General features: G+C 38.3%; 1 protein-coding gene across 1 annotated transcript in view; it reads left to right on the forward strand.

The window, feature by feature from the left end:
* Positions 1-24,459, forward strand: part of LOC122799194 (E3 ubiquitin/ISG15 ligase TRIM25-like) — a 200,017-nt gene that overhangs the window by 112,897 nt on the left and 62,661 nt on the right. The window contains exons 3-4 of the mRNA XM_044068097.1: positions 13,246-13,479; positions 18,472-18,643. Coding sequence (XP_043924032.1) covers positions 13,246-13,479; positions 18,472-18,643 — 406 coding nt within the window. The remainder of the gene's footprint in view (positions 1-13,245; positions 13,480-18,471; positions 18,644-24,459) is intronic.

A 24,459-nucleotide genomic window follows, 5' to 3' on the forward strand; every position in this document is an offset into this window, starting at 1 on the left:
TAAGAGATGAGTTCTTGCAATAGAAGCTTTGGTTTGTTTAGTTATAAAGTGTTTGTTCCTACAGAGAAGTCCTAGTTTTTTATTAACTTTCTTAATGGTTTGTGCTATATGGATGTCAAATTTGAGGTTATTGTCTATTTCTACACCTAAGAGTTTAGTGTGTGCAGTCGGAGTGATTTGAATAGGTTCATAGATTAGGTTCATAGATTAGTACTAGGCTAACTGCCCTTGTGAGCCATTTTAAGCCTAGCCAATATCCCTTGTGAGACTCAAACCCTGCACCTTGTGTTTGTAAGGCAAACACCTTAACCATTAGGCCACCCTCTAACCAATGTTATCTTTGGAGTGAATGGTGAAAGTGCTGTTGATGGGGGGGGGGGGGGAGCATGACCTGGGCTGAAAATAATTAATTTAGTCTTTTTGGGGTTAAGAATAGGTTTGATGTTTGTGAACCATGTTTCGGCTAGAGTAAAAGTGTTTTGGGTGAGGATTTGCAGTTCCTTTAAGGTGAGGGCAGCACTTATAAGGGTGGTGTCATCTGCATATTGTACTACTGATGCTGTGAGTGAGGAGAAATTGATTTGGTTGGTGAATAGTGAGAACAATAGTGGGCCAAGGATGGATCCTTGAGGGACACCTATGGATAGTAGTAGCAGGGGGGACAGCTGATCATGCCATAGGACTGCCTGCTGTCGACCAGATAAGTAGCTGGTAAACCATGATATAGTGGAGGGGCTGAGGCTTAAGGTAGACAAAGTTTGGAGAAGAATGTTATGATCTACCATGTCAAAGGCTTTAGATAAGTCTAAGAAAATGGAAGATACAAATAGTCCCTTGTTTCTATTGTGGTCAACTATATCTGTAAATGATAGTAATGCTGTGGTGGTGCTGTGGGATGGTCTAAAGCCATGCTGAGTTTTGGAGATTAAGTTGTTTTGTAAGAGGTATCGAAGTAGTTGGTAATGTACAACTCTCTCTAATATCTTGGATAGAGGTGAGAGTATTGCGATTGGGCAGTAAATGATGAGTTCTAAGGAGTTGCCCCCTTTGTGCAGTGGAATAATGTGTGATGTTTTCCACAGGGTGGGGATTTTGAATTCTGCAAGTGACCTGTTTATGAGGATGGACACGGGATAGGCTATGGCATCTGCTGCTATCTGAAGGAATTCGACTGGTAGGGTGTCAGCAGCTAGTGCGGTTGGTTTGAGTTTCTTAAGGAGCTTTGAAATAATTTTAGTGGGTACAGGGTGTAGGGAAAAGTTGGTGGTATTGTTTTGAGTAGTAGGGTGGGTGTTGCTAGCACCTGGTATAGGGCTGCTAGTGGTATTGAGGGCATTGGTAAGGGTTTGGACTGTTTCGGTAAAGAGCTTATTAAATTGTGTGGGAATGTTGTCATGGTTGTTTGGTAGTACTGGGGTTGGGGTGGTGGCTTTACCTGGGTAGATTATGCCATTTATTGTAGCCCAACATTTCTTAAGGTTGTTGGCATATTTTTCCTGCATGTTTTTGTAGTAGTTACTTTTGTCTAGTTTGATTTGTTTTTTGGCTTTGTTTCAAAGTTCTTGGTAGGTTTGCCTCAGATTACTGGTTTTGTTCTTTTAATATTGACTCCAGGCCAGATCCCTTTCTTTCATTGTAGCCTTAGTATCTTTAGTTAGCCATGGAGCATAGTTAGCTTTTAGTCTTATAGTTCTGGAGGGGTCATGACTGTTTAGGATTTGCAGGAAAGTGGAGTTAAAGTATTGTACGGCGTCATCTAGAGATAGTAGTCTTAGGGGGTGTCCAATTACAGCTTTGTAGTGAATTGATGAAGTCAGTTGTTTTAAAGGTCTTTTTGTTACATATTACTCTGAGGTAGGGTTGGCTTATGTAATGGGGTCTGTTCCGAATTAGGTAGGTTGGTTGATGATCACTTAGACTGTCAGGTAGACAGCCAGAGTGCCATGCTAGAGTGGGGTCAGATAACAGAATCTAGTCTAAGGTGGATTCGCGTTTTGAGGTTTTGTCTGTCCTGGTTGGGGAGGATATAGTTTGGGTAAATCTATGGAGGTTAACGTGGGTAGTTGGAGTGTGGCTAGAGCAGTTCAGCCAGTCAATATTAAAGTTACCTAATACTACAGTTTCTTGTGGCATGGAGTATGAGATCCAGTTTAGCAGGTTTTCCATTATGGTAGTGTTATTGCCTGGTGGAATGTAGCCACCTGCAATAATGATATGTTTGTTTGAGTTTAGCTTTAATTTGGCAAGGATTAGTTCAACATCTTTGATTTCTTGGGTGTTATAATCAATTTGTTCAATGGTGGGATGATTTTGGAACAATATCGTTATGCCACCTCCCTTTTTCTCTACTCTATCTCTGCATATTATGTTATAGCCAGGGGCTATAATCTCATTATCATGTTGTTCTGGTTTAAGCCATGTTTCAGTTAGCACTGCTATTTCTGGTTTATATACAGCTAGAAGGGTGGGAAGGTCCTGGATTTTGTTACGTATACTTCTTGCATTTATGTTAATGAAGAGGAGAGAGGAGGTAGGTCTATAGTATAGGGGGTTTGGCTGCTTATAGTCTGTGTAGGTTGTTGTGGTGGACCCTGGATTAGGGTGAATGTCACCACAGCGAATGAGTTTGTGGAGTAGGTGAAGATACAGTTTAGTTAGTTTGTGTAGTAATTTAGTATGTCTTAATGAGGAGTGAGGGTTAGTTCTGACTGACAGTTGGTAGTGGGAGTAAGAGACTGATCTAGAGGAGGTGAGGTCTAGTGGTGTGATAGGGAAGTTACAAAGTTTCAGGGGAGTGGATAGAAGTTTGGTTTGCCATTGTGGGGGGGTACTGATATGTAGTTGAGTGTGGTGAGAGGAGAGGTAGGAGAGCAGGAGAAAGATGATGATAGTACATAGGTAGAGTAGTGCTTTTATTAAGTGGGACTGTTGTTTATAGTTCATGTCTGGTGAAGAGTGTTTAAGGGTAGTAACTTAAAGTAAGTGGGTTTGATATACTAATAATGAGTGATAGTAAGGGTGTGGTGAAGGGTGTTGGTTTGTAAATGATATGTGTGGTGTGAAACTCTAATTGGGTGGGTGGGAACTGATAGAGGGTGTGGTGTGAGCATAGCGAACGGAGCAAGGCAGAGCCAGTAGTCCAAGACACTGGAGAGTTTGGGAGACTATCAGTGTTATGTGAAAGAGAGTCTATTACTGCAATATGCATCCTATATGGGTGGAAGGTAGGTATGTGGCAGTTAAGTAACCTTAGACTAAATTCAAACAAAATAGTCAGTATATCAGAGATGTGTAATTCAGGGAGCTGGAGTGTGGGCAGGATGGGTTGGAAGAGGCAAAGGTGCGCTCTAGATTATAGAGGAAAAGGAGTGCAGTATAACTAAGAAGGTAACAGATATATGGGGGGGTGATGCCTGCCGCTAATCTGTGATGCAGCGTTTGACCACACTAAAGTCAGTCAGCTGTCCTTAAGGGAGTACTCTATGTAAAGTACACTAAACCAAGAAAGTTAACATACATTCACTACTTTCAGGCTATGGTTCTCTCAAACTTGCTGGATCCACAGTATTTTCTGGGCAATTCTTCTTAACTGATGTAGGTATTTGATGGGAGGGGGGAACCCTTAAATAATGGCTACGAATGGTCTGGAGGAGGGATAGAGATAGTACTCGGGGTGTTTGCATACAGGCTAGGACAGGCTTTTTGTTCAAAATTTGCTTTCTTTTCCTTTTTGTTTTTGCACTACTACCATGGTATACAAGGTTCTAGCACAGCAAGTTGGTCATTCAGGTGTTATATTTAAGCAGCTTTACCTTATAAACAGCAAAAAAAAAAACAGTTCAGGTGGTGTTCACTTATCTCACTTAAACAATGCAGTCATCAAACAGCAAGACCAATTTAGAAACTGCAAGGTCCCAAACATGTAGAAATATCCATGAAACAGTAAGCCAAGTGGAGCTATGGTATCTGAGAGTACATTTAAATGTCTCAGTACAATGAAGGGAGGCTGGATATGTCTCCAACTCCATTTACCCCTGCAGGTCAAGCAGAATCTTAATTTGCGGTTATTTACACCGGTAACCCAAGCCAAATGTTGTCCACACAACAAGTGGGTTACAAGGACTTAACTATCAAGTTTTATCTAATAAGTACAGGGTGTATTCATCAACATTCTAACTAATCGTAGCATTAATAAGCTATATCCAATGCAAGCGGGATTCAATATGTTATATTATAGACAGCCTTTGCTGTAAACATTAAGCGTTTTAGGCAGACAGTGAATTACCACTTTAATGGCTGGCAATGCTGACAACTAGATATACTAGTGCGGCTATTATGTATACACTTGGATGTTAAGTAAGCCAGTATCCAGAAATAATCAGGCTAATTCAATTATATATCAGACAGCATACAGCACATGATGCTGTTTAACTAATGGAGCTATTGTGCGCTTGCCTTTACTGTTCCTAAATTATAAGGCAATGCACTTGGATGGTATGTAGGCCAGTAATCAGTCCAATTCAAGTATGTAACAGCCAGCATACAGCACATAATGCTGTTTAATTAAAGGAGCTAGTATACGCTTGCCTGTACTGTTTCTAAAAGATAAGTATTGGTAGATAAGATATTGGTAGAAGAGTTTCAACTCTTCTTCCGTGCCTAATCATAAAAGGAACAGATCATCTACAAATCTCCGGTAGAGTCCTACCAAATTATTATATGGACCATCTATAATATACTCCTTCTCCCATGTGGCCATAACTAGGTTGGCGTAGCTATTGGCACACGAATTGCCCATAGCTATGCCATCCCTCATTTCTAAAAATTGTTTCAACATAGAAGTGCCCCAATATTTGAATAACTTTACGAGTTTTTTCAGATTTACCATTAACTAATCTAGGAACAATGTTGACTTCCTGGATGTGAAGGTCTTTATTCATGAAGATGGTGCAGTCAACACAACCATACATAGGAAGGAATGTTACAGGAATACCCTACTGGGTAGAACAAGTATGCATCCTAGACATGTTTTTGACAATATTATAAAGGGACAGAACATAAGGGCATCTCGTTTGAATACAGATTTTGAAAACCATAATAAGGAGCTAGATAATTTAGAGCAGAGATTGGTTGACAGAGGATATAAACACAGTAGGGCCTCTAATATTACAACAGCAGTAAAGGGTGTGAGAGAAACTACAGCAAGACCTTATTTCTCTGAAAGGGCAGTTAATGATAATAATGGTGGGCATTCCAGGGCCAGTAGATGCATGGTAAGAGCACCCATCATGTACACTAGTAATGTTAAACCAATATTAGATGTTTATAAGAAACATTGGTCCATCTTAATAACAGACCCAGTTTTAGGGAGACTGTCAGACCTCAGCCCAATTTTTCATATAAAAACATGAAGAATATGAAAACATTTTTGTGTTATCCGAGAATGAACCAGGAGGGAGGCCCTGAACAGTCGGGCACTCGGCCATGTGGTAAATGTAATCAATGTGATTACATAAATCCAGAAGGGGTATTTGATCATCCGGACCTTCATAAGAGGTTTACTTTTAAAGTAGGAGGCACATGTCTGACAGAGCATCTGGTGTACCTGGCAATTTCCAAAAAACACAAGTAACCATACACAATTCGTAAAACAAAAAAACTTTTCACCAAAAATGAAAATAGCAGCCCAAACTGGATTTTAAATGTCTTTACTTCAATTCTGGTACCTCGGCCTTCGCCTTCTAATGGAATAACTTACAATGTGAAAAAACAGTTTATATACATCACCCTTCATGAAATTAATTAACAACAATTAAACAATTAACCATTTTTTTCATCCATTCAAAAATGTAAAGTCATATCAAACTCCACTTTAACATTACATTCACATTTTATAACAATTAATAATCAATACCTTAATACATATCGTTAACAAACTACCCATCTTACTACATTTCTAAATTCATTCCTTTTGGATACGAAGTATTGAAATTAATAATAAAATTTGATTCCATATTTAATAATCTTTTTTGAAAGCCATGATCTGCCCCCCCTACTCCATAGGGTTTAGCCAGAACACTAAATATCAAATCTGTACTTATACCCCCATGCTGTTGGTGAAAATGACTGGCCACTGGACTATCAAGCCTCCCATTCCTAATGTCTCCTAGATGTTCCATTATAGTCTTATGCAAAGGAACTAAATTTGTACCAACACATATTCCTTCTCTAGCGGAGGTACTGTTAGAGATTAAGGAATTTTGTAGGAAGTTATATTTAAAAGTTTTCTTTTCTAACAAGTATGACAAGGCAGTCTATCCTGCTAATATAATGAATGATGATTCTGTGTTGGATAGTTCTCTGATGGATTTGTCCTTACATGAAAATGAAATGATAGATATTTATGAGGGTTTGGAAGGGCGTTCTAACTCTTTTTCAGGTTATGAATATAACACAGGGTATGGAAAGTTTGACATTCCTAAAGTACCATATATCAGTGAATTCATTCCCCCAAAAATGAATAATAGTATTAACACTTTTGAGAGGGTTTTAATTAAGCAGATTAATAAGGAATATGTCTTGTTTAAAAAACAACCTAGAGTATATAATTTATCTAAGGAAGAATGGCAAGCTTTATGTGAAATTAGAAAACATAGTGATGAGCATGTTTTCTTAGAATCTGATAAGGGTGGAAATTGGGTTATATTAACGAAGGAAAAATATAACTCTTTAGTTTCAGATTTATTGTCTGACAGCAACATTTATATGTATTTTCCTATAAACCCTAGAGTAGAATTTAACAATACTCTTCATGACCTTTTGGAAAGGGGTGAATGACTTGTTTTTTTTACAACAGGGGATGTTAAAAAATTGTTTATAAAAAATCCAAAAGATGCTAGATTTTTTATTATACCAAAAATACATAAGGATTTAAGGAATCCTCCAGGGCGTCCAATTGTTTCAGGGAGAGGTGCCTTTTTACAAAATGTTGGTATATTTTTGGATTCAGTATTAAAACATCATTTGCAAAGAATTCCCTCACATGTTAAGAATACTAGAGAGGTCTGTGATTGTTTTAAAGGAATGACTTGGCAGGATAATTTCTACTGGGCCAGTGTGGATGTAAAATCTTTATACACTTGTATTAGTATCAAGTGGGGACTGGAAGCAGTAAATAAACTTTTGGGAGAAGGACCTAGGACCTCATTTATTATATGTCTTTTAGAATTTTGCCTTACACATAACTACTTTGAATTTGATAAAAAATATTTTTTGCAAAAGGAAGGCACTGCGATGGGTGCCAGCTTTGCTCCCTCTTATGCTATTATTTTTATGGGATATTTCGAAAATGTATTTGTGTATTCTAATAGTTTCTATCAGAATAATGTGGTCGCATATAAAAAATTTATTGATGACCTTTTGTTTCTATGCAAGGGGGATCCTACAGAATTTAATGAATTTATTTCCAGTCTAAGGTTAAATTCATGTGGTTTAGATTTTACTTTTAATTTGGGTGAAAGAACTATTCAGTTTCTAGATGTGGAATTTTATGTGGGGTCAGATGGGAAGATACAGCATAAACCCTATCATAAAATTACTGCAGTAAATAATTTTTTACATGCATCTAGTATGCATAGTGTTCATTTAATTGATTCTTTACCATTTGGGGAATTTAAACGAATAGCTGGGAATATTTCAGAGATAAAGAATGTTAAAGTGGAGTTTGATTTAATTTGTGAAAAATTAAAAAATGGAGGATACCCTTGGGAAAGTATTAAGTTACACAGAGGCAAAGTGGAAAGAGAACTGGGCTTGGTTCCTTGTGGGTCTCAATTAAAAAAGTTTGATATTATGGGTAGAAAAAGCAGTGAAGCGATATATTATGATAGAACAAAATTTAGTGAAAAAAATAAAATGTTTTTTGTTAATAGGTTTTCAGCTTTTTCTCCCATTCTAAGAAAAGTGGTGTTGGATATGTGGCCCATTATTACTAATGATGATACTTTGAAAACAATAATTCCCAATAATTTAGTTTTTTCATATGGAAGATTCAGTAATTTGAAGGAATTAGTCAGACATAAAGGCAAAAGAGAGAAGGTGATCAATGCAGGTGCTCATGCATGTGGTAGGTGTAAGGTATGTAATAAGATTAAAAATTTAGATGGTACTAGAATCAATGGCATTTTATATAATGCCATTGATCATTTTGATTGTAATTCTTTTGGGGTTATTTATATTTTAGGATGTAATTGTGAGGAAAAGAAATGGTATATAGGACAAACTAAACATAGGGTAAAATTAAGAATAATGGAACATCTAGGAGACATTAGGAATGGGAGGCTTGATAGTCCAGTGGCCAGTCATTTTCACCAACAGCATGGGGGTATAAGTACAGATTTGATATTTAGTGTTCTGGCTAAACCCTATGGAGTAGGGGGGGCAGATCATGGCTTTCAAAAAAGATTATTAAATATGGAATCAAATTTTATTATTAATTTCAATACTTCGTATCCAAAAGGAATGAATTTAGAAATGTAGTAAGATGGGTAGTTTGTCAACGATATGTATTAAGGTATTGATTATTAATTGTTATAAAATGTGAATGTAATGTTAAAGTGGAGTTTGATATGACTTTACATTTTTGAATGGATGAAAAAAACGGTTAATTGTTTAATTGTTGTTAATTAATTTCATGAAGGGTGATGTATATAAACTGTTTTTTCACATTGTAAGTTATTCCATTAGAAGGCGAAGGCCGAGGTACCAGAATTGAAGTAAAGACATTTAAAATCCAGTTTGGGCTGCTATTTTCGTTTTTGGTGAAAAGTTTTTTTTGTTGTACCTGGCAATTTGCCAGGTGTGCAGTGTGTTTTTTGTAGGTAAAACGGACAGAATGTTCAAGTTTAGGATTAGGGAACATGTATATGATATACAGCACCAAGTTGAGACCAGTGCCTTGGCTAGGCATGTTATGGCTACGGATCCTTCACATAAGTTCACCTTCCTTATTGTTGACAGGACTAGACTGGGTGTTAGGATGGGTGACATTAAAAACAGGATGGAAGCAAAGGAAACAAGATGGATAGTTAAGCTTAGAGCTGACTATGGGAGGGGACTTAATGGTAAAGTCCCCATTAAGCTCATACTTAAATTAAGGAGATCAAAAAAGTGATTATTACACCCTTTTTTATATGTATATGTGTATATTTGTTTTTGTATTTTATTGCTCACATTGTTTATGTAGATGTATATAGTTATTTGGTGTGCTGTGCTTTTAAATGGTACTCAAGGGTGGTCTTGATGTGATTGATCACATAATATATTTTAATCATTTAAAAGAGACTATCTGTGTCTTGTTAATTTGTCTGATGAAGCAGTAGTGAATACTGTGAAAGCGCTTACGTTTTGTTGCTTTGTCCTGAATAAACTAATGATTCTGGAGAACTGCCATTTGCCTTACCTCATCTGTTTGCTTCTTGGTGACACCTGAATTGTTTAGGTTTGGCCACAGGATATGTCCCTTAAGTATGGAGAATGGTTATTGTGATGTCCCTTCAGAATGGGGCCTCTACCACAAACCCAGGGAACTAGAGACCCATCAGCCTAACTATCCTAATTTGGAAAGCCATGGGACACACCATATCTAACTTCATAAACTACAGTGTCAAAAAACTTCTAATAATAAGACCCTCAACAGCTTGGTTATGCCGAGTGTAGGTTATATTTAACTAATTTAATAAACTATTTGAAAAGGTTACCAACACAATGGACAGTGATCATTCAGCCCATACATCATATCTGGATCTGGCCAAGGCTTTTGACTTCCCTCATATTAGTGCTGTAAGTAAGCTAAAAGACCTAAGTTTATTCCATTACTTGGTAAGATGGATAGCAAACTGGCTGAGTTATAGAATTCATATAGTTAAGGTGAATGGTGCCATATCAGTTAGCAATAAGGTAACTGACTAGTGGTATAACCCAATGCTCCATACTGAGGCCCTTTCTTTTTTGACATATACTTTTCCCAACTCCAAACCATAAATTCAGACCTATGGCTAACCAGGTTTACCTGTGACTATAAGCTGAGTGTTATTCATTTGTTCACTCCCTGATATTACGTAAATCTCTATAGCCAGAACTAATCTTATAAATGAAAGTGCATAGAAAAGGGCTAAAACTAAATGCAAAAGAGTAGCATTGTCACATTTTGTAAACAATCCTTATCTACAACTTACAGTACAACCAATACTGAAACACAAAAACAAAAAAATGGGCATAGATATAGTCACCGAAGTACATTTGTTGCAGAAAAACAATCATGCTAAGTTCTTTTATTCCAAATGATTAGGAACTTCATCAGAGTGTCACAAACTTCCACTTCCATTAATTTTTAAACCAGTTAACCAGTCACCACATAAAGTCATGAATATTAATTAAAAGCAACCTCAATTTGTCATACCTGAATCTGTATTGTATGTAAAAGTTTAAAAGTGTGTGAAATTCATTTACAAGGATACATAAACTAATAAGTTAAGGCTTTCATCCTCAAAACACTAGCAATTGAAATAACATCATTTAAACCATGATTATTACTTGCGTTTAAACGTAATTGCCAAACCATCTCACGAAATTTAAGCAAATTGTTAATGTTGCCCCCGTTGGGTCTGTGCTGAATAAAATTAGTAATAAAAACATAAACTTCTTAAAACTAGAACACATCATGGAATGTCTATAAAGTGCATTTGTGTTTTTACAAATCTTAATCTCATATACAACAAATTCCCACTGTAAATTCTCAGTGTAATCATGGATCTTGGCACCTTGGTTGACAGCTCATTCTCCTACAAACACCTTGTAGCATTAGTAGTCAGAAAATCCTACTGTCGAGCCAAACTCATATCTAAAGGCATCTCATCTAAGACAAAATAAGTTATCATCCGTAGGTACTCAGCTCTAATTAGACAAATTACAGAGTACATATATCTTTATCTACCAAGAAAGGCTTGACGCCCTATCCTTTCACTCTGTCTCTTACAGAATCCTGCATGGAGATCTATGTCTTACATTCCTTGCCATTAAGAACACAACACTGATCTCTTACACCTGTACAAGACAAATAGCTCCATAAACACTTGAACTAAGGATTTAAATCACCAACACATAAATAAAGAACATTAGAGGGACTTATATCATGCTCATTGCTTACTCCAGTTTCTAAACAAATAGCCTTTGCATGTAAAGTACAGTGATGCCTTTACATCTTTCAGTATCAACCTTGAGTATCCAATGGGCATTTGTAAATTCATTTCTTACCAGACCTATTTGTCATTCTCTGAGCTGGATGTACATCATGACGGTGGATATTCGCAAGATGTAAATTATCTCTACACTTAATTGCCTTTTAATTTCCATGATCCTATGATCCCAAGGTACTTACAGTCCTCCTTTTGACGTTAACAGTCCCAAACCCCCCATCCTTACAGAAGTAAGCCAAAAGCTGTAGTTAGCAATTCCAGCACCCTGTGCTTCTTACAGTTTATACCACATATGGAGTGATAAAGTGCTTCAGTCCTGACCACAAATGCAGTATTGGCATTCTGTATGCTAATAACACATTATCATTCTGTATGCATGCAATGCATTAGCATTCTGTATGCTAGGAACACATTAAATACCAATCAGTTGCCAATCACACCACCTAATGCTTTTTCCCAGAGTGGTTACCCACTTCACCCTACCCTAGTTACACTTCTGAGGACATATTTTTGTAACACCTTCATAAGATGTTCTGGAGTGCTCGGGTATATGCCTCCTCCAGATCCACACAGCACATGCACATAGTATTAGCAAACACACGGCGCCTCAAATATGTGTGTATTGACAAATAATTGATTTACACTCCAGAGGATTGGCTGGATGAAATGTCACCCCTGGGCAATCCCTAAGAGTTGTATCCCATCAAACTAAAGTGAAGGGAAAAAAATAATTCTTCTGCTAAGTTGAGCAAAAAAAAAAAAAAAAAAAAAAAGACGTAGCTCATTCAAACTAATACTTGCACAAAAGCGTGAGTGTTTGTGTTAAATGGCTTAAATGAATGAATACCAGCATTGCATCACTGCTGAAGAGCAGTACTGATTTAAATGGCAGTGTTCCACTTTGGCATTGACAATTGTACATCTGAGCCCCCTGACAGCTTGAGCCCCCTTTACCCTGCCCTATCTACAATTCTGCCACCATCCATAGCCAGGATGAAATCCTCATTGCACCTTCTGAATCAAAAACTCATCTGTCAGACAGAGTTTTCCATCTAGGAACCCGGTGTAGGCTTTTCCAGGGAGGATGAAGAATATGTCTTTAAAACTTGTGATAAATATTTTCCCATTTTTATAACACTTTAAATGAAAACAAGATTTCTGTTTCTCTTACCTGTAGGCACATGAGTTAGTATGGATGTATTAGACTGTACAATCTGTGATAGACTATCCTCCCATACAGAGCTGTTTCCATCCTTGCACCCACTGTTTACTAGGAGGGGCTCCGACTTTCACTTCCCTGAATTCAATGAAAAAAGTATATAAAATTCATGGATGCATAAGGTATTCAGTACAAGCACTACTTTAATTAAAACTATACATTATTTAAGTTGAAGATATTAAATTCATCCATTCATTCAATGAAAGCTCACTTAAACCAGTTATGGTCACACATGAGCCACAGTGTATCCCAGCAATTAGTGGGGGCAAGTCTGTGAACTAGTCCTGAATGGCTGTCACCACGCAGCAGGTTGCATATACACACACACACACACACACACACACACACACACACACACACACACACACACACACACGCAGATTGTAAGTACAGATGTGATATGGAGGGAGCCATGTGTTTCTTCATTAACGCTTTGTAAAGAAGATTCAGAAAATTGTATAGCTTATTAGACACTTTAATTGTTTACTACATTTTTATCTGCATGGTCTTTAAATTCCATTGGGCTTATATGTGTGAAATATGCTTCTTAAAATGAGTAATTGCAAATAAAGCTATAGTACCACCAGTAAAATTCCTAACACACACACACACACACACACACACACACACACACACACACACACACACACACACACACACACACACACACACACACACACACCATAACACTGTCTGCTTTGTCTGCTATGAGTTGTACTATACTGCTGTTTCCCTAATTTAACAAAATGACAGCTAGTACCTTTTTTATAGGAAACTGCATCAGAAACAAAAGCAAATCTTGAAAAGGCTTTTACAGAAATTAAACTTCTGATTAAAGAGGAAGAAGCAAAGGCAAGGAGGTATGTACAACAGGAAGAAACACGGCTGCAAGAGCAGATTCAAGTGACTTTAGATACTTTTTCCAAGATGTGTGATCATCTGAGTAAAATGAAAGCACAGATCAGCCAGCAGATATCTGCAGCTAATAGCATGGCCATCTTTCAGGTAAAGGGAGACAAATAATTGTTACTGCTTTCTGATCAGTTTCCAAACTTAGAATAATTATAAATGTCCTATGTATACTGAAAACTGTATGAACTATAAAGTTTTGATTTCTTTGTCTAATCATGATCAGTTATAATTCATGTCTCACGTGTACAATATTAATACCATTTCTGACTTGTACAGCTATAGTGGTACTGGTACTGAATACATCATTTAAAATACGATACTAGAATTAGGGTTTTATAGCCTCTAAAAATAATGTTTATGCAACTTCCTTTAAATGTTAAAAATACAAAATAGCAGAATACCAACAGTAAAGAGATAAAACATACCTTATTCATTTTGGATTAGATTAAGTATTTTTAATGTGATTATGTGGTGGGTTGACATAGCAAACACATAAGCAAGTGGACCCTTCTGAGCACAAATGATCAATGAAAATGCTTCTGAAGGAGCATCATTGGACTTAAAGGACAACTACTCTCAAAAACTGATTTTTTATCATCTTAATGCTCACAAATTACTGTCTCTACATACTTTTTAAATGCTTTATATTTTTTTCAAATGTATTATTCCTTAACGTGAGCTGATATGATCCAATGATCTGCCATGATTACATTACTGGGTGTTCCCATAAAATTACAGCATGTAGGCAGATTATTTTCATCTCCACTCATTTTCATAAGGCAAATTTTTACTTTCTGTTTGATTATTTGTATTAATACATTTTCATTTATTTATTTATTTTGTCTCTTGCAAGAGGTTACAGTTAGCTGCCTTTTGGATGTCAGGATCTACCACATAACACAAGCATTCAGGTTGTTCCAGAACAAGTACAAATACGACTCTGTCATTGTCCAGGTTGGTGTGAATGACCTGAGACGTACCACCCTGGACTACATGAAAAGAGACATGGAAGAGCTCTCTGATCACGTAGCCCAGGCCGGTATGACCCTGAGTAGCATCCTACCCTCACCAAGAATGATGCCACAGTATAAAGAAAAAAATTATCAATTTCAACAATTGGCTAAGTTTCTGGTGTCATTCAAAGGGGATCCAGTATCTGTCCACCTGGGATGACATGCTCGACAAGCCACGTTGCTTCACAAGAGATGGCTTGCACCTGTCACCCTTAGGCTTTTGAATACTGGCCAAGGCTTTTGCCGCCCCCATAGTGCCTTTTTTAGGCAAGGCTCAAAAGACCACCACCATAAATAGCACAAGTAACCAAAAACTGAGGGTAATGTTACTCAACGCCAGAAGTCTAAACCTCGAAATGCATGCACTCGAGGCACTCCTCAGTATGGAGAACATTGATATCTGTGCAGTAAGAGAAACCTGGTTTAAGGCTCCAAAGAGCATCCCAGCACTACCATACTATAACTCATACCATACTTTTCGGCCACAGAACCCGGACCGAAACACAAAAGTGGGGGTGTATCCATATTCATCAAGGATACCCACACCTCCAGGTTAGTGGAGCAGAACGATGCTTCAGAGATCATCCATGTGCAACTAACAATGGGCAAAACTGCAATTCAAATTGTAGCTTGCTACAGATCACCCCCCATGAACCAGGACCCCCATTCTGCATTTCTGGAGATACTGGAAAATATGAAGGTCCTACCAAACACCCTAATATTGGGTGATTTCAATTACTCAAACATTAACTGGGAGAACTACTCAAGTACTAACTCACTTGCCCAACATTTCCTAGAATTTATAAACACGAACACCCTGGATCAACTGGTCAACACCCCCACTAGAGGTGACAACATATTGGACCTGGTCATCACCAACATGGGTGACCGGTGTTCCACACCGGAGGTCAACTCCTTGCTGGTTAGATCAGACCATAGACTAATAACTCTAGATATCCACATTCTGCCCCCACCCCCAATCAAGGAAACCACCGTGAAAAACTTTTCAAAAGCAAACTTCACGTTACTCAAGACCGAGGTGGAAAGGTTCACAGCCCCCATGCTAAAGGACAACGCTGTCCAAGCTGCTGAATTCCTTACAAAGGCACTCTATGAGCACCTGCAAGAATGCATGGATCGTGCTATCCCAAGCAAAACCAAGACTCACTCCTCCAAGAAAAGGAAGCCAGTCTGGTGGACCCCTGCCATAAACAAGCTATACAACAGAAGGAGGAAACTAGTGCAGAAAAGAGTAAAATCCCAAGAAGGATAGACATCCCTGATTAGTATCAGCAAGAAACTACGATCCCTCATAAAATCATCCAAGGCTAGCTTCGAAAGAAAAATTGCCAAGGACTCCAAAGATAACCACAAAGCATTCTTCAGCTATGTCAAGAACCTAAGTGGAAACTCTCAGATCTGCACTGAGTTAATGCAGAATGGCACAAAATACACTGGACTGACTGATATTGCCAACATTCTGGCAGACAGGTTTAGGGAAAACTTCACCCCCCTCTCACCCCCTAAAGGGCCCATAACCATACCAGAAGAATGTAGAGCCCCGGCGATCACTGACACACAGGTTAAAACAGCCCTATCCAAAGCCAAAAAACAGCTTCAATGGGACCGGACAGTGTCCCAGGCTGTGTCTTACATGAGCTCTAAAATGAACTAACCCCTCACCTAAACACGCTGTTCAAACTCAGCCTCACTACAGGCTATGTACCCATAGAGTGGCCCACAGCAGCAGTTATCCAGCTCCACAAAGGTGGAGCCACAACAGACCCCAGAAACTATCGCCTTGTAAGCCTGACTAGCCTGGTCTGCAAGGCTATGGAGCGCATCATCATGGAACTCATTAACAGAGACATTGGGAACCTCCAAACATTGGACCCTAACCAGTTTGGCTTTGTTAGGGGCAGATCAAGCCTTCTAAACCTGGTGGACTTCTTTGAAGCAGTTACCAAGGCTTTAGAAGAGGGAAAGGAGGTCCACACAGCCTACCTAGACCTCGCAAAGGCTTTTGACACCATTCCCCATTCTGGTATTATAGACAAGCTCAGCAGCCTGAACATAAACCCCTATGTCATGAGATGGGTTGCCAGTTGGCTCATGGATAGAACCCACACGGTGAAAGTTGCAGGCTCTAGGTCCGACTCTAAACCAGTTACAAGTGGTGTCCCCCAGGGCTCAGTCCTGGTACCCCTCCTGTTCGGTATATACTTCTCAGAGGTACAGGCAAGCACAGGACAACTATGGCTGACCAAGTTCACAGGCGACTGCAAACTGGGGGCCATAATTGACTCTCTGGCTGATACAGACATCCTCCAGAAGGGTTTCACTGAGATGGATACCTGGTGTCAAAATCATGGCCTCAAGCTAAATGCCAAAAAGTGCATAGTCATCCCCTTTGGAAAAAACAAAGTGCCCGCGAACTACCACATAGGTGGTAGTCCCCTAAATACAAAAAATGTAATAAGGGATCTGGGGACCCAAGTAGATAGTAATCTCTCCTTTGATAATCATATTGCCAAGGTGGCTAGAAAATCCTTCTATGTGGCCCACCTAATCACTAAAGGGTTTCCATCTAGAACAAAAGACGTTATTCTGCCCCTCTACTCATCACTCATCAGACCCATCATAGAGTACAACTCCCCAATTGGGATGTACCTTACAAGACACCTGCAACAGCTGGAAAGACCACAGAAGTACCTCACCAAGAGGATTACTGGCCTCAAACAGATGCCCTATGCAGCCCGACTGAAGAAACTCCAGCTGTACTCGGTTGCATACCGCTTAGTCAGAGGTGATCTCTACCTGACATACAAGGCCATGTCGAACCCAGAATTGATGAACATGCTCCACCTAAAAAAACAAATCCCCGAGAGCCACATGCTCTAGGGATCTAAACCTCACCCCAACAATAAATAGGACATGCTGGAGGGATAGATTCCTGTCCCAGAAACTCCCCATGCTTTGGAACAGGATTCCAGTCTATATTAGGCAGAGCCCCTCACTAACACTCTTCAAGAGAAACCTTGACGAGTGGATGGGAAACAAAACATTTACCTCGGGGATCACTGCAGTGGCTCTGCTGGACAGAGGCACAGGGAACTAATCTAAGGGGGCAGCGAAAGCCAACACATTCTAGCTAGGCCTATAGATGCCCTCGGGCAGATAGCCTAGTACTTACCTATGAACCTATGAACCTGTTTCATTGAGTTCAGTTGATTCTGTTTTGTTGCTGTCTCTTTAAAACCATTTTCAGATATATTTAAATTTTACATTTTAAATTTTAAGCTTGAAATATTTGCAAGTGCCGCTGCTTTTGCTCAAGTTCAGAACTGTACTTAAAGCTATGATTTTTAGCTGGCCATTTGTAACAAATCACAATTTTATTGGCCAATTAGCTAAATTAATTTAGTGAGAATCAATGATAATTGTCTTTGTAAAGCAGTAAATATCTTAGATATAGCAAATCCCACCAGCCATTCACTGACTCATCTCAAGAAAAAATGATCTCAGAAGGGCCTGTTGTATAAATATAACATAACATTAATTTGTAAACCAGTTTTAATCAGAGAGAATTAGTGTCTTCTTTTATTTCAGCCATATAGCTTTTATTTTTCTCATTTACATAAGATTGTTCATTTATCTTTGTCATTTTGACTTGGATTTCTGAAGTCAGCATTTTCACTTTGATTGCTTACTGCAGTTTTGTCTGCAGTGTCTTTAAATTCCATTGGGCTTATATGTGTGAAATATGCTTCTTAAAAAGAGTAATTGCAAATAAAGCTATAGTACCACCAGTAAAATTCCTAACAGACACACACACACACACACACACACACACACACACACACACACACACACACACACACACACACACACACACACCATAACACTTTGTCTGCTATGAGTGTAATGGTAACAGTGTGAATAGGTCAGGCACTGGCCAGTGTAACTTTTATGCTTGAGGAAATACACCAAAGCTTACTATATAGCTGCTACTGTAAACGCTACAAACAATAGGCAACTGTTAAACATTTCTTTTTTTTTTTTTTACTTACAGAAAACCATAGTCCTAGATCTGAAAAGTTCTGATGATCTTTCTAATCCTGTCATAGAGACAGACATGGAGAAATTACAAAATATCTGCAACAGTGTGCCCTTGATGAAGAATTTAATTAAATATCAAATATGCCGTATATTGAAGGAAAAATTGTTGCCAGCTGAGTGGCCAGGTTGGTGGACATTAAACAATTTAATGAGTGATTTGTGGTTGTTTTGTGACTCAACAGGCATAAGGAGTTTATTTTCATCATTTGATACTGGTCTCATATCATATGAACTATGACGTTTGGGCATCTGAAGTGCATTTATTGTTTTCACCGAAGTTTGCAAATAGTGTCAACAAGACTGCTGTATATTATATTTAAAGGAGCCACACTTGGCTATGGTACCAGGTACAAATGACTACAGACCTGACTAATATTGTAGGATGACTGCCCTGAAATGATTTTGCTGTATTTTAAGTGTACCTGGAATTTACTGCAGATTAGAGCCACATGGTTTAAGACTACGTATTTTGTTACTTTTCTGAAATCACTAGGAAACAGTAACCATTCATAGTAAATAACACAGGACACAAACACATATAGTCTTTTGTAGAGAACATTATCATTTTTGCATTGGTGAAACATTTAAATGTGCACTGTTACATTGTAAATTGCTCTTCCAGCTTTCTTTCTTGCTAGCTTGATAAAACTTGATAAAACATGTTAGCCATAGTATAATAATGGTTTGCTATCATAACCTGGAAATGCACTCGGTCGAGTCATCACGTCATCGAACTTAAATAGCAAAAATGAAAACATTTTTCAGCCCCCATCTCAAACCATGGTAATACTGAGAGTTCAATATTCACCATTTTGAAAATGTGCCCGTTGACCTGCAATTGTCCGGATGTCAATATTCAAGCTTCGGTATGGTAAGTTTCAATGTTTAGCCTCTTTGAAAGTCTACTTTTGACATTCCGTTACTTGGCAAGTGCATTTCCAGGTTATGATAGTAAACCTATAATAACGTCATGGTACATTTATACAAGTCTAACTTTCTATGAGGATATAGTTCAAATCCTATCCAGAACTTCTAATTAGATCACTCGGGGTGGGGGTCATAATGCCTCCTACTCCTATTCCCAGGTAGACAGTGTGAGACAGAAATACTCTTTTCTTAATGTCCACCTTTCCTTTTGGTGTGACAATGAACCTTCTGTCAAAACTTAAATATTAGGGACAGATAGTGGACTTGATCCGTGGGCTCAGCTATTTCCCTGGTTCAACTGAAAATCATGCCAACCTATACTTCGGGGAACATGCATTGAACTATGGGATACACATGTTCTTGGGTCTGAAACTGTAGATATTACAATCATTCAAGGTGCATGATTACTAATTAAGTCATCACCTTATTTTTTTATTATTTATATTTATCATTATAAAACAAGCAAAAATTTGTATTTGTGCATACAAGCACAATGTTTGGGAAACAAATGTATATTTAGATGCATGTTTTATTCCTGTTATTTATCTCTAGAAGGCTGAAAGAGAAGATTACATTTTATATGAATAACCATGTACTAGCCAGACTTAAACTTCCATGACTGTTTAGCTGAACATCTTCATGTAAAATGCCAAGAACGACATTTACTTTGGCTTTAAATAAATAATTGTGCCAGCACTCATTACTCTTGTCTTCTAGGACATTGTAAATGTGCATGAGAGTAGCCTGAGTTGTGGTTATAACTGTACATCCTCGTAAAAAGAGGGCTGGTTTCAGCACGTTAAATGAACTTTTGGAGTGCAGTATCCTAGCTTCCTGAGTGAATGATAGATCACTTACGTTTAAAAGTTAGAATTTCTTAAACTCTGTTTTCAAATAAAACAGTTGAAGATGGGATCATGAAAAGAAAACAGACTAATCTTTTATTAAGCTGTTTTCTGCAATCAGTCACTTTCTTTTGCTAAAACATTCTTCCCCAGTCCCCAGGAGTAGAACCTCCCCCACCCGACTGGGCAAATTTAATTGGGAGGGTGGCACTTTAGGATGTGGTCAGTTATGGAAACTTTGATTATCTTTGGCTTTTGATTGGCCGTAGGAGGGAAGCGAGGTGGGTCATCAGGATTTAGTAGCTGTTTCATTCCTTCTTATGGGAGGATAGTTTAATTGAATTCGGCATTAAATGATAATTACATGTTTAATTTTATTTTTGTGAAGGTACTTCATTATGTCAATAAAGGGACTGTTTAGATAATGTGATCATTCATAGTATTCGGCTCCATTATGCAAACAGTCATAGGTGCTGGAAGCATTGACCAGGGAGGGAGGGAGCATCCCCCCCCAATTTTTACAGGACCAGAAGATCCGCGGATTACTTAGGCGCAAACTTTTAAACTGCCTACCTGAAAGGTAGTGGTATGTGCTTAGTTAGGAAAGTATGCTGCTGCTGCTTCAGGGATCATGTTTAGGGTGCTTCAGGGAGTTTCTGGTTAGGAGAGTATGCTGCTTCAGGGATCGTGTTTCTGGTTAGGGGGATTGTGCTTCTGATATACGCTGTGGGGGGGAATCGTGTTTCACTTTCTGATTTATGCTGCTGTGTTTCACTTTCTGCCGGGGGGACTTTGTATGTGTATATGTGTGTGTGTGTGTGTGTGTGTGTGTGTGTGTGTGTGTGTGTGTGTGTGTGTGTGTGTGTGTGTGTGTGTGTGTAGATGTTTCAGATATATATGCTGCATTAGGTATTGTGTGTGTAGATGTATGTTTTAGATATATATGCTGCTACAGGGATTGTGTGTGTAGATGTTTAAGATCTATATGCTGCTATAGGGATTGTGTGTGTAGATGTTTCAGATATATATGCTGCTATAGGGATTGTGTGTGTAGATGTTTTAGATAGAATCATTTTAATCGGAGTTGCTGGCTACTGAGACTTGTCTGCATATATCAACTGGACACAAGCTGATTTAAGTATAATTTTCTCTGCACTTATTTAAGATTTGATTCAGTAAATACTGTGTGTCTTAGATTCAGTAAATATTGTGTGTCTCTGTCTATCTGCAGTTAGCTGCCTGAAGTGTGAAAAAGTGTAGCGATCTGGGCTCATTGAAAGTTGTTAGACTGCTTTGAAATTCCTGTGTTAGTGTTAGCCTGAGGGTTCTGCTTGCATTAAAATCTGTGTTGGTTACATTTCTGGTAATCATTTTAATCAGAGTTGCTGGCTACTGAGACTTGTCTGCATATATCAGCTGGACACAAGCTGATTTAAGTATATTTTTCTCTGCACTTATTTAAGATTTGATTCAGTAAATATTGTGTGCCTTTGATTCAGTAAATATCGTGTGTCTCTGTCTATCTGCAGTTAGCTGCCTGAAGTGTGAAAAAGTGTAGCCATCTGGGCTCATTGAAAGTTGTTAGACTGCTTTGAAATTCCTGTGTTAGTGTTAGCCTGGGGAGTTCTGCTTGCATTAAAATCTGTGTTGGTTACATTTCTAATAATCATTTTAATCGGAGTTGCTGGCTACTAAGACTTGTCTGCATATATCAACTGGACACAAGCTGATTTAAGTATACTTTTCTCTGCACTTAGTTAAGATTTGATTCAGTAAATATTGTGTGTCTTTTATTCAGTAAATATTGTGTGTCTCTGTCTATCTGTGGTTAGCTGCCTGAAGTGTGAAAAAGTGTAGCCATCTGGGCTCATTGAAAGTTGCTAGACTGCTTTGAAATTCCTGTGTTAGTGTTAGCCTAGTGGTTCTGCTTGCATTAAAATCTGTGCTGGTTACATTTCTAGTAATCATTTTAATTGGAGTTGCTGGCTACTGAGACTTGTCTGCATATATCAACTGGACACAAGCTGATTTAAGTACACTTTTCTCTGCACTTATTTAAGATTTGATTCAGTAAATATTGTGTGCCTTTGATTCAGTAAATATTGTGTGTCTCTGTCTATCTGCAGTTAGCTGCCTGAAGTGTGAAAATTGTAGCCATCTGGGCTCATTGAAAGTTGTTAAGACTGCTTTGAAATTCCTGTGTTAGTGTTAGCCTGGGGGTTCTGCTTGCATTAAAATCTGTATTGGTTACATTTCTAGTAATCATTTTAATCAGAGTTGCTGGCTACTGAGACTTGTCTACATACATCAACTGGACACAAGCTGATTTAAGTACACTTTTCTCTGCACTTATTTAAGATTTGATTCAGTAAATGTTGTGTGTCTTTGATTCAGTAAATATTGTGTTTCTCTGTCTATCTGCAGTTAGCTGCCTGAAGTGTGAAAAAGTGTAGCCATCTGGGCTCATTGAAAGTTGTTAGACTGCTTTGAAATTCCTGTGTTAGTGTTAGCCTGGGGAGTTCTGCTTGCATTAAAATCTGTGTTGGTTACATTTCTAGTAATCATTTTAATTGGAGTTGCTGGCTACTGAGACTTGTCTGCATATATCAACTGGACACAAGCTGATTTAAGTATACTTTTCTCTGCACTTATTTAAGATTTGATTCAGTAAATATTGTGTGTCTTTGATGCAGTAAATATTGTGTGTCTCTGTCTATCTGCAGTTAGCTGCTTGAAGTGTGAAAAAGTCTAGCCACCTGGGTTCATTGAAAGTTGTTAGACTGCTTTGAAATTCCTGTGTTAGAATTAGCCTGGGGGTTCTGCTTGCATTAAAATCTGTGTTGGTTACATTTCTAGTAATCATTTTAATCAGAGTTGCTGGCTACTGAGACTTGTCTGCATATATCAGCTGGGCACAAGCTGATTTAAGTATACTTTTCTCTGCACTTATTTAAGATTTGATTCAGTAAATATTGTGTGTCTTTGATTCAGTAAATATTGTGTGTCTCTGTCTATCTGCTGATATTTCCCCATCCTCCACTCCCCATTTCCTGTTGTGGTGTTAATCTTGGTGGCTTTGGAATTGCATGCCCCTGCTGTAAATCTGTTTTTGCGCACTCCTCCTGCACCCATCTCATTTGCTCACTCAGCTGAGTACAGTGAGATCATATTTTGATTTCAGATACTCCTACCAGTCCCATCTCCTCTGCTGTGTACAGAGAGAGCACTTGGGAAGGACATTCCCCTATAGTATCTTAATCTGTTCTGTTTCCTCCCTCTACAAAAAAAATCCACTTCATCTGCTTTACTGTATTTGTGTTTCTTCCTACTTTATTACCTTATTTTGTTTTTGCCTCTTCTTAAAAGTACTCAGTTGAATTTATTCTGCTGCCTTTATTACTGCTTGTTAGAAATTGTAACTGTTATTTTATGGCCTTTGGTTTAATCACTTGGGCTTCAAACAGTTGTTTTACATTAAGAAGGTTTGTGGTCTGCACTGTTGTGGCAGGACAGGTAGCGTATATTCTTCTAAGTTGGGAACTGCTGATTGAAGGCTCAGTGTCTGTTATTCTAAAAGTGTATTAGTTCTGGGTTAAGCACTTGGGCTTCAGGCCAGTTATTTTACATTAAGAAGGTTTGTGGTCTGCACCATTGTGGGAGGAGAGGCTAGATTCTGCCCTTCTGAGCTGGAAATTTCTGGTTAAAGGCTTATTTCGCATGCTTACTTGAACTGTTTCTTTATGAAATCGGTACGCCTTGTTTGCTGTAGCATAGACTAGATTCAGGCCTGCTGGATCTAGCTTTGTTTGTATAACTTGTGCACATATCCAGGCCGTCTTTTTTGGAGAAGGTTTCTCTGTACCTTAGTGGCAGGAGTCTGCCGTTAGAACTTTTCTGATTGGAGACTGCTGGAACAGGGCTCAGTTTTGAGCTTTTTAACTGGTTAATTGGGTAAAGTGTTGTTCTGATTGTATCTGCTCTATTTTCTGAAAAAAATATACATACTTGTTTTGCACCTTTCTGAACTGGTATAGTCCAGTTTTCAGGTCACTGCTGAATCCAGGACTGTGTTACAAGTTTCTGTGTTGCCCATACCTTACTTGGATAGAAGGAAGTTTCATTGTTCACCTGTGAGAGAGGGGAGCTTTGAGCAGCCTATCTGTCCCTGG

Source organism: Protopterus annectens, chromosome 4.part0 (assembly GCF_019279795.1).
Source record: "Protopterus annectens isolate FY-2018-M chromosome 4.part0, PAN1.0, whole genome shotgun sequence".
Taxonomy (NCBI): domain Eukaryota; kingdom Metazoa; phylum Chordata; order Ceratodontiformes; family Protopteridae; genus Protopterus; species Protopterus annectens.